Source organism: Peromyscus leucopus, chromosome 3, assembly GCF_004664715.2.
Source record: "Peromyscus leucopus breed LL Stock chromosome 3, UCI_PerLeu_2.1, whole genome shotgun sequence".
Classification (NCBI taxonomy): Eukaryota; Metazoa; Chordata; class Mammalia; order Rodentia; family Cricetidae; genus Peromyscus; species Peromyscus leucopus.
The window spans coordinates 45925262-45937209 of record NC_051065.1 but is presented as its reverse complement, the minus strand read 5'-3'; the positions used below and the strand labels follow the sequence as shown (position 1 = coordinate 45937209).

At 45.0% G+C, this 11948-nt stretch overlaps 1 gene segment (V, D, J or C); it reads left to right on the top strand.

The window, feature by feature from the left end:
- Nucleotides 1-3277: 3277 nt before the first annotated feature.
- Nucleotides 3278-10052, top strand: LOC114697973. The segment is given in 5 exon segments: nt 3278-3494; nt 8449-8826; nt 9281-9298; nt 9392-9498; nt 9809-10052. Coding segments are annotated over 5 exon segments (528 nt in total).
- The last annotated feature ends 1896 nt before the right edge of the window (nt 10053-11948 follow it).

The window sequence follows — 11948 nt, the reverse complement described above, 5'->3', positions numbered from 1 at the left end:
CCCCAGAACTCAAATAAAGAGTCTTGAGTAGTTTGACCTTTTTACTATTTGCTACTCATTTTAACTTCTTTGTGTTTTAGTTTCTGAGAAACCCACCAAGGTAGGATGGGCTGAAAGAAACCCATTAGCATTCTAAAACGTTCAGGAATTGTTCTTGTATAAAATGCTGTTTGTATGACTCCCCATCTCGCCCCTTTACCTCAAACATACACCCTTTAAAAGACTCCTTTCCTGCGCCCACCAGAGTTCTGCACATTCCTCTTACCCCCTCTGATGGCTAAACTCAAATAGCAATTACTTAGGACAAAAGAAAAAAGTAAAGACGGTTTAGGATTGCATGCCTTTAATCCCAGCACTAGGGAGGCAGAGGCAGACAGATTTCTGTGAGTTCGAGGCCAGCCTGGTCTACACAGTGTGTTCCGGGACAGCCAGAGCTGCATAGTGAGACCTTGTCTTAAAAAAAAAAAAAAAAAAAAAAAAAAAGGAAACAGAAAAAGAAAAGAAGAAATTAAATAAGGAAAGGCTGCCCTCTGCTGTCTATATGTATGAATGACATCACCTGATTTCTGCCCTATTGAGCTATGATGTTTGCCCAGTTTTTTTTTTTAAAAAAAGGAGTGAACTAGTGAATGAGTAAATAAAAGAATAGATAGATGATATATATAGAAGAAATAGAAAGAAAATATAGATATATAGATATAGAGATATAGAGATACATAGATATATATATAGAGAGAGAGAGATGATAGTAAAATTGTATTGCTGTTTAAAAATACTGCCGCCTTTACATTTGGTCTCAATGCCACCCAGATGAGCAAACTGGAAAAACACCATCAGAAACTATGACACTAAAACACATGGTACCATTATCTTCAAGGCCAGATGATATTAAGATACCCAGCTATATGATTAAAAGGAAACTCTGGCTTAATGAATAAATCATTTCTAGGGAAAGTGAGAAATCAAAAGGTGAAAAAAATAGATCAAAATAAAATGTATATCTCAATGGAAAAAGAATGAAGAATGGATTTTACCACCATCCAAATGATAAAAAAGATTGGCTTTTTTACTCAGGCTTACAGTAGAGTTGTAAGATCTGCCACTATTGATGAGACAAACACACTGTCTCCCCTTTGCCCTGCATCCAGTTCAGAGCACCAGTAGGTTGCAACTTCCTGTTCGGCCCAGGAGGTGCCAGACCTCCTGCTGTGACAGAAACACACTTAAGAACCTCTTCTGTTGCTTGCTGACCTTGACCTTGATATCCTCCCTATGCTAATTCCCTCCCGGGTTCCACCCTCCTGAATGCTTAAGGGAAGTTCCTTGTCTGTGTATCCTGCAAAATGGGCGTTAACTGCTTAGATGCAAGATTATAAAACATCGGTAGTGAACTTCTGCCCTCTGGGGTTCTCCCATTGTGCTGTAAGCTTGTATTTAAGACCTCTTCCCTCCTTCAATAAACAGCATTTGGCATTAAATAAATAAATAAATTTTTTTAAAAAAGAACCTCTTCTGGTTATTTACTTGACTGTGTTAACTAACCCAGTCCTAGAGACTTTGAATCAAAAGCTCAAGGAAATTGGTTAGAGATTTGCATCCTGACAAGCTTCCTAAGGGGCCCAGGCCTCTCTGAGCTAAAAGATCATGAAACAGCTTCTTACAAAAACAGATCTTTGGAAAAAGTAATGACTTGAAACTAAGTATTTTTTTAACAGAAGATTTTCATATATTTTTATATAAAATGGCATTTTATTAGTTTTCCTTCCTTTTATACTGATTTTTTAAATTTTTATTTAAAACAAATAATATAGGTATATGTTTCCAAAACTGAAATCTCACCACAAAATCAACAATAGGAACTGGCCTGTCTGCCACTGTCATTGGTGGGTAATTGCTTTAAACAGTTCATTTTGTATTTTTACCTGTATTTCTATTTGGGTTTGTTTTGCAGTCCTGAGGATTCCATCATGCAAGCAATCCACCAGTGAGCAACTGACCTCCAACTCTTAACAATCTTTCCACCTCAGCCTCCCAAGTGATGAAAGTTTCATTTGTATGCAACTGTGCCTACAAGGTAAATTTCCTTGGGTGACATTCTGGATGAAAATAAAAATGAGAACGCATTTATACCTTCACTGTTGATTTCTAGTCATTTTCTAGATAGTTTTTTTGTTTTGTATTCCTACTAGCAACAAATATACTCAAGTCTTTATTTCATTGTGAAGTCCCCCAAAAGACACTCTCTAATAGCCCAATTTTTGAACTGCTAAAAGGCATGCTTTCAATGCAGTTTTTCTTCGTATTATCATGGTGAGGACTTTTCCCTACACTTAAGCACCATTTTGATTTCTTTTCCTCTAAAACATCTGCTATTTGCCTTTTTTAAAAAATTGAGCTGTTAAATTGTCTTCTCATTGAATACTAGTCCTGATGGTGAGAATTGCAAATATTTTCCCAGGTTTTTAGTTAGCTTTTGATTCTGTTTCTATTCCTTATATAAATGTGACAAAATTACATAGTCAAGTCTATCTTTTCTTCATCTGGGTTTTACATCATCACTTGACAGGCAATAAAAGGAAGCATCACTGGGGGAAAGATACCCCGGGCATGCAAGGGCAGGTTGGACTTCCGAGCCAGTTTGTCTGTTTTTGAGATGGAGTCTCAAAGTTCAGCCTTAGCTGGCCTGGTACTCTGGACATAGACCAGACTGGACTCCTATTCCCAGATTTGCTTGCTTCATCTCACAGCGCCAGGATGGGTGCACCTCCACTCCCTGCCAGACTCATCTTCAACCACAAAATTTGAACTATCTACCAAAGCTTTGAAATATCTTCAGAGAAAGACTACCTTGTGACTATGATCACATGGTCCTGTGGTTATAGATTAATTAAGATGATTTCCAAACTGTGTCTCTCCCTACCCAGCCTCCAAGGAGACTTGTCCCCATCTCGCTTTGCCTAACTCGATGAGTAATGACATGATAACACTTGTGGTCACTTCACCTCATTTCATACCCATTCCTGGAAATATCATGCATCTTTACCATCATTCTAAGAAGTCCAGAGTCTAGTTAACCCCTTGAGAAGGCTTGAGTCTGTCACAAGAGAGAGAGTTCGCATACTACACAGTCTTGCTCTTGGAGGAAGATGTAACCTCTGAGTGACGCACAGCCTTGGAGCAAGGGCAGAGCCAGGCTAGATTGGGGTCTGTTGCTTCTTCATAGGGTGGGTGGTTCCCTTTTATGACGACAGCTTGAGAAGGGTGGATACAGAGGGGATCCAGCCCCTTCAGCAAACAGCACTGCAATGACACCCAGCTCCAAGGACAAAGACATTCAAAAGAAGGCCAGGGGGCAAGGAGGAAACTCCCTGTATGGCTCACTTCTTACACCACCTTGCACAATGGGGGCGATGTCACCTTTTCTATCTTCAGCTCCCCTCAGAGGACCAGCTGCTCTGGTGGTTTCTTCCAGCCTTCAAGGGGTGGACCTATGGGTGGGTTGTTTTTGTATAAAGCTGTAACATTGTGGGGACAGGGGGCACGGTGATTCAATTCTATGGGAGACCTTTACAAAAACCTTTCTGTCTGTCCCCAAGGCCCCACAGTCCTCTGCTTTTCTCCTGGGACCCAGGCCTAGATGGGTTTAGATCCAGAAGGCTTCCACTTTACCCCTGCTGCTTGCCAGGTCACGATCATGGAAAAGAAAAGGGCCTTTCCGTCGGAAGCCTCCTATGCAGAAAGATCACAGACATGAGAAGAATGGCCCAATGGCCCCAGAGGCAAAAGATGCAAGGATGCCCCTTCAGCCAACCCCTATGGAACCAGACCACCACCAATGGAAAGGGAACCAGATGTGAACAGTTCTACAGACTGCTCAAAAAGAAGCCATGGAGATCTCAACTCTGGGCTGGTCCTGGGAACCCGCTCTTGGCAAGCCTACCTCACTTTGATGGACCCTCAGAGAGAGACCATATCTATATGTATTGACTCAGAGAGAGGGCATTCTTCACAACAGGAATGTCGGTCCCACTCGATGGAATCTGCCATGTTCTACTTCCCCACAAGCCTAAGATGTGAAGAGAGGATGGTCCCGGCTGGTGTCATTTCTCCTAGGGTCCTCTAGACACTAGCCGGGACCATCCTCTCTTCACACCTTAGGCTTGTTTTCCTCCTTGCCCCACGGCACTGTGCAAACACGGAAGTTTTCTTTGGTAAAGGAACCAGACTCACGGTTGTAGGTAAGATATCTTTCAGGCAAATTCCCAGGTCTGTCTTAGGACCAAGCATGTGTCCATTTTAGCATTCCTATATTTTGATGTGCAAACTATGACTACACCTTCGGCTCAGGAACCAGGCTTTCAGTAATAGGTAAGGTCTAAGGGTCTTTGGGTGTGGGATGAAAAGTATGACTCGGTCCTGGGAACCAGAAGAAAGCTCTAGCTCATGAGTCTTGCCTAAGGGAGAAAGTGGGTTCATGACAAGGACTACATTCTCGGGAAGCTGAATCCACAAAGGTGGTCTGAAGGTTCCTGGCTGAGTCAAGAGGTACCTGGGATGGAGGACGGGAAAGAGGAAGGAGATGGGGTTCACAACAGTGAGGAGTTTTGAAGTGGACTTGGGAGGCTGTGTTCTGGAAACACGGTCTATTTTGGAGAAGGAAGCCGGCTCACTGTTGTAGGTAAGTTAGGGCCAAATGGCTGTGCACCAGAGGCAGCCCCTGTCTGGGGTGCCTACGCCGCAGTGTGCTTCTGTCAGGAAGATCTAAATTCCTGTGCTCATGCTTACAAGAAGGGAAGAATGTCCATCTCCAGTATTTCACAGGCTGGCTGTGCTAAGTAAGCCTGGGCATCCTGCTAAGTGCAGGCAGGCTCAACTGGGAGTCAGCCTCATATACTGCTCATAGTCCTGCTGTTTGGCCCTCTCACACAGCCAGAAGACAGATTCTGGAGAGGAGGATGCATGGACCCACCAGGAAAACTGACTGTCAATTATATTAGTTCCACTGGCAGAGATAAAAGCGTCCTTGAGAACGAGGGAAGCTAGCTGTCAGGTGGGCATGGGGAGGAGGACAGAAATCAGCAAGCAGTTTTACCACCAGGCTTTAATGTTGTGTTTCCAACGAAAGATTATTTTTCGGTCATGGGACCAAGCTGTCTGTCCTGGGTATGTAAAGGGTGTCTTTCTCGGGAGGGTATGTTGTAAGCCTGGGGGTGCAGGAAAGCTCCTTGGAGAGGGAAGGGACTGAAAACTCAGCCTAGGTTGTGGCTCAGAGGATGAAAGGGTGGAGAATGTGCTGGAGCCCCTGGGAATTTCGTGTGGCGTCAGTGTCTCAAGGAGGGCCCCAGCAGCTGGGGTTAGGGGGCTGTTTGTCACTCTCCTGTTGTACTGTGTAACAATCAGGCCCAGAATTTTGGAGAGGGGACTCGACTCTCTGTTCTAGGTAAGCTACAGAACCAAGGAGGTGGGGATACTGTCCCTTAGAGCCAGAGTGTCTGTGAACCCCCAGCACTGGTGGCAGGGGTCGGGGAATTTATTCCTTTACTTGCTGGGGTCTAAAACGCTCCTCTAACCCCCTTATGACAAGGTGAACCCGCAACTGCTTCTTTCCCCAGAAATCTTCAGTCTCTGAGCAGTCTGCTCCCAAGCCCCAGCGTGGTCTTACCTTTCTGTTTGCATGGATGTGCTCCTTCTGCGTCGCTTCCTCCTGTCCCCTCCTGTCACATGCCTCATGGGTTGACTGTGGTCTAGAATCCTGCCTGCAGGCAGAGAGTGGCAGTCATCCAGCGCTCAGAGAACTAAACCAGCTCTCTGGCTTGGGGCTGCTAGCGGGTTTTACCAAGGCCACCTGCCGTTGTGTTCTTACAATTCGCCCCTCCACTTTGCAGCAGGCACCCGGCTTACTGTGACAGGTATGGGGGCTCTATTGCTGACTGGAGGGGTGCCTGTGTTGGATCAGAATGGCCTGGGAAAGGAACTTAGGTATAAAATTGGAAGACAGAGTCACCCGCTCCCATCTGGAACCCTGTACCCTCTCCTGCTTTCCCTAGAGCCTGGCAGCTTGCTGATCCCTGAGTTGGTTTTCTCCTTCTAGTCACAGGATGCCTTGCTTCGGGGCTTTGAGTCTTTTGCCTTCTTTTTATCACTCTTTGGACTCCCATCTCTGTAGTTTGTAAACGATGCATTGCCTTGTTTTCTCTCTCAAACCACTTCCCCGTCCTTTCCATTCCCTTTCCTTTTCTGCACTGACGACTTGTTTTGATACATGGCTCTGTCTTCTGATTTGAAATATAGACACTGACCTTCAGTGCAGACTTCTAATCCTGCCTTCATCTTTCTCCTCTCTGTATCAACCTCTGAAGACCCCTGTTTGTCTTCCTGGTGTGGTTTAAAGGGCTGGATGGCAGAGGGGACTAGGCTGGTGGTGACTTAAGGACTGATCCTGAGTAGAGGGCATAAGTCTTTGTTATAGCATTACAGGAGCTGTAGCTGCCTACAGGGGAGTTTGAAGTACATTGTACTTGGTGGGTATCTCAGGCATAGATATGAATAAATTTACAATCAGAAAAATGATATATTAGCAACAGCTACAGATTATATATAAAGAAGAAAAAACGAGATAAGTGGTCCTCAGACTCCAGGTCTGTCTTGGGATAATAAGCTAATGTATCTGTTGTAAAAGCCCAACATAACCAATATGATTGTGAGGAAAGCAGACAGGCTGGGGGAGCAGGGTAGGGAAGTGATGAGGTCTGAGAGAGGAAAAAAAAAAAATGGAAGGATGGGACAGCTTGGTTCTCCCAGGATTGGAAGCTTGCACAGATATTTTCTTGAAGATAGGATCCATGCCATAGATACTAAAGGAAACTACTGAGCACTAGATTCAAATGCCTGGAGCTCAAAGGAATAAAGTTGGGGAACTGTCTGGGGTGATAGCCCTAAAAAAAGTTGGCTTTTTTTTTTTTTTAATGCTAAGCTGTAAGGGTCTGTAAGACACATAAAATAGGAAGGACTATTTAAAATTAACTTTAACTTAAAGGTCTAAGTTAAAATCATTGGCTTTGTTTGCTTTTTACTTGTGAGATCCTCCTGCATGAGCATTGACTCTACCTCTCTGTCATTCTTCCCTCCGTCTCTCTAACCCCTCCCATACCGCTTTCTCTCTCCCAAATTCGTTTAAAGGATTCAAAGGTCACCTCATGTGACCACCTTTATTTCTATTATTGATTTTCCTTGAAGCCACTGTTTGTCTTTTTTCAAAGCCACTTCTCAATTTCTCCCACAAGTCCCCAACTTCAGACAGAGCAACGAGATCTCATATTGTGTTTCTGCATCAGAACCTTGCCTTCAGGTCAGAACAGAGCCAGGGACGGAGCATGTTAAACTCCACAGAAAGGGACGATGCTTGGAGGTTGTATGTAAATTTTTGCATCTCTGTTGTCTTCAGAGGGTGTCATTCTTTTCAACAATCCTAGAAGGTTTTTCTGTCCCATCTTCCAAGTGTGTGAGTGGCCCAGGCCATTCCAGAGGAGACCCGCTTCGGAAAGGACCCTTGTGTTTTAAGATGTGTTTATAGGAGCAATTAATCATTCGCTACATTAAAGAATACAAAGTTAGGCGGTGAGCTAGAATTATGAAACTCATCAAGGAGGCTTGCTGAGCATGGAAAAATAGAAGAGTTCAACCTATGAATAATATCTTCCACAGGATTGCAGTTTTCCTGAGCAAGCGGCCACAGCCCTCTTACACCTCAGTGTAGGAGTAAATGTGGAACATCAGATAAGCCATGAGCCAGAGACAAGCTGGGACCTCAAAGCAAGTACATGCAGAGAGAGAGGGGGCGGGAAGTGTTGAGCAAGGTATTCAGAAACTTAGAGACTTTTCTGGATGTTATGTTGAAAACGTCTCTTTTAGGCAACAAATTTTGATAGTTTGCAGAATCGCCCAAGCACATTAATACATTCTCCATGACCCCCAGAAGAAAATAGTAATCAAAAAAAATCACCTTAGTTCTTAGGATCATGTTAATATGACACTTTTGCCTCAAAATTCAAGCTCTCCCAATTCAACTATTTCAAATCTAAAAGGTCAGATAGCCATGCACAGATTGTGATTTTGAAAGAAAAATAACTGGATATATTATTTTTCACAGGAGATCAAATGAAGTCACAGTATGTGAGGCCTTACAAGAAAGTCCAGAAAATCAGGGTACCATTCCACCTCAGGAAAATGGAGGAGAGAGTATACAGAACATATACTTAGATAAACCGATAAAAAAGAGGGAACATCAAGGGAGACCCACAACAGAGATAGACAGTGACAGAATGCTATCAAGACCTACTATACTATAGTTTATAATGTACTTTATAATGACCATTTCCAGCCCCTTCTCACACAGTCCAAGCCAGGGCTAGATAGCTCTCAGACCTGTCCTCCTCTCTTCATTTTCAGAGGACCTGAGCAAGGTGAGCCCGCCCAAGGTCACTTTGTTTGAGCCATCAGAAGCAGAGATCGTCAACAAACAAATGGCTACCCTCGTGTGCCTGGCCAGGGGCTTCTACCCTGACCACGTGGAACTGAGCTGGTGGGTGAACGGGAAGGAGCTGCGCAGTGGAGTCAGCACAGACCCTCAGCCCTACAAGGAGACCAATAACATCACCTACTGCCTGAGCAGCCGCCTGAGGGTCTCTGCAACCTTCTGGCACAATCCTCGCAACCACTTCCGCTGCCAAGTCCAGTTCTATGGGCTTACAGCTGAAGATGAGTGGGACAAGGCCTCGCCCAAGCCTGTCGACCAGAACGTCAGTGCAGAGGTCCGGGGCCGAGCAGGTATGTGGGACCTGGGGAGCAGCTGGAAGAATGGGCATCACTAGTGTCAAAGAGAAATGGAAAAATACAGGCAAAGGCCAGAAGGAAGCCCAGATGCAAAAAACAAACAAACAAACAAAAAACGGTGGCAGGGGACTAAAGTTTGCCCAGAAGATAAGCTAGACAACCACAGCTAATCCTAACACCAGACCCTCAGCCAGCAGCCTCACATGTGGGGTCTCCTTTCCATGGCCCCGGGCAGCTCAGCCTCTGAATCATTATCTTTGGTGCCGAAGCCATGGGTTTCAAGAATAATGGGTTTGCATGGACACAACAGAAGAGAGAGGGTTCTGGGGCCACTGTGGAGGGGCAGATCTGGACCTGTCAAACTGTGCTAGCCTCAAGGCTGGCTTAATTTTCAGTCTGCTTAATAAAAAGAGGTCTCATCCATTTTCCTGTCTCCCTTTGCTTGCAGATTGCGGTATTACCTCAGGTGAGTTGACTCCCCCTTCACTTCTCATGACCTCGACTGCAGAGCTAGCTGCCTGTCCAAGGGTACTTACCTGCTCTCCTTTACTCCCAACAGTATCCTACCAACAAGGGGTCCTGTCGGCCACTGTCCTTTATGAGATCCTGCTGGGGAAAGCCACCCTGTATGCAGTACTCGTCAGCACCCTAGTGCTGATGGCCATGGTAAGGAATGGGCAGGTGGACCATACAGGGGAGGTGGCACGTGGCACACAAGACACTAAGATCCAGGGGCTTAAGGGCTCTAGCAGAAGCAGAGGCGAGCAATAGATAGAGTTTTGCTCCCATACCATAAAAGACAAGCAGAAACTTCAAAAACTACAGTGAGTGAGTCATGCAGAGGACACGCTGTGGTAACCCAAAACCCCAAGGATATTTGAGGAGCCCTATCATTTCTCTGAATGGCCTTTCCTACTTCCTCTCAAGCCCAACTGTGCGTGGCCCTTGGTAAATCTAAAACCTTTCTCTTCTGCAGGTTAAAAGAAAGCATTCCTGAGGCCAGACCTGGAGGCAGAGCCCAGAGCTTCCAATCCATTATGTGAACTCGGATTCTCTTTTTCCATTACTTCTGAAGACCTGTTCTCGCTTGTCTGTGCATCCTAAAGTCTGCCTACTGGTCATGTATGCTTACACATGTTCATCTGAAATCCCTGTGACCTGGAGAGTGCCTAGCACACTTAAAACCAATAAACATAACCAATAAACATGTTCTAGAATGACCTATTCTTGTCTGTCCCTGAACTCCCTGATCAATCTTGAAAGAAGAAATATTCAAAAAAAATGTTGGCCCCCTCAGGTAAGAAAAGTGAGGCCCCCACCCTAAGAGTAACAGAAGAGGCTAAGTTTGGAAGGTGGTGATGGGAACTAAAAGTTCTCAAGAGAGAAAGACAGGTTCTGAGTACAGAAAGTTTCTCATCCTCAGAAAAGCGCTCTGGGAGCAGCAGCTATAGGTTACCCAAAAGTATCCATCTGCAACTGGTCATTTTCTAGTGGTTAACAAGGCTTGGTTCCCTGTGTGTGACCAATCTTCCTTTCAGCCTCTCAGTGAACACATGTTTGTTCACCAAGCAGCTTTCCCAGCTGGGCACAGTCATGCAGTCTTGGAAAACTATATTTCAATGGGAGACATGCCCTTTGTTTAAGATACCAATCTGTTGGTAAATTATTACTTAGTGAAATAGGTGGATTTAAACAACGCCCCATGGTTGTGCCCAGAAGTACAGAAAATACAGCTTCCTAAAAGCAAGAGCAAGACTTATTTCTACATCTAGGAAGCCTTCAAAAGTGCCCTGTGTCCTCATTGTCACCATGGCAGAATAGTCATGTCACCATGGTGGGGTAGTCATGTCACCATGGTGGGGTAGTCATGTCATCATGGTGGGGTAGTCATGTCACCATGGTGAGGTAGTCATGTCACCATGGTGGGGTAGTCATGATCATGGTGGGGTAGTCATATCACCATGGTGGGGTAGTCATGTCACCATGGTGGGGTAGTCATGTCACCATGGTGGGGTAGTCATGTCATCATGGTGGGGTAGTCATATCACCATGGTGGGGTAGTCATGTCACCATGGTGGGGTAGGCATGTCACCATGGTGAGGTAGTCATGTCACCATGGTGGGGTAGTCATGTCACCATGGTGGGTAGTCATGTCACATGGTGAGTAGTCATGTCACCATGGTGGGGTAGTCATGTCACCATGGTGGGTAGTCATGTCACCGTGGTGAGGTAGTCATGTCACCGTGGTGGGGTAGTCATGTCACCGTGGTGGGGTAGCTACCATCTTGAGAATGGCATAAAGAGCTGATGATTCATTTTACCTCATAATGCCACATACCCCACTCCTCATCCCTTTCAGGCCATTCTGCATGTTCTTCTGCCTGTTCCATCTGGAGCAATGTGGAGCCCCTTCTTCCCCCAGTAACCCTACGTGGCTTTAAGTGTCTTTCTGGAACCTTCTCTAGCATTCTGTTGCCCAGTTCTTACTTCGAACTCCCTAAGACTAGATCAACTACAGCCTGTATTTTACCATCTGGCCCCTTGTGAAAACCTCCTTCATGACACTGTTTCTTATGTGATCCCCCCCCCCCCCCCCGCCATGTAATTGCTGGTTCTTCCATAACCAGGGTATTTTTTTTTTATAGTACCCTGCAATGGTATTTTGGTATCGGGATAGACAGTTGGTAGTAATTTTCTAATAAACGTGTGAATAATGAAGGAAATAAAAGTGATCCTATTTTAGATACAGTCTTCTCTGTGGAGTCCTCCCAAAACATCCATCCACACTTCCACACAGCCGTCCCCTCTCTATTGCATATGATTCAGAGTTTAATCTATGCAAACATGCATATATAGCTACACAGAGACACACACATTTACATGTACATTCACAGTACCCACTCACTAAACACATACAACTGTAATGTATTACTTCTGACCACCCATGGAACAGAGGTAACTGAACCACAGTCCTCAAGAAGCCCATCTGTCCATAAAGGGACTAAGCCATGAAGAAAAAGAGCAGAAATAAAAGCCAGTGCTTTGAAGTTTCTGTATACTGTCCACTAAACTGCACTCAGCAGCTAGCTAATCAGACAAGGGCATGAGAAGGAACA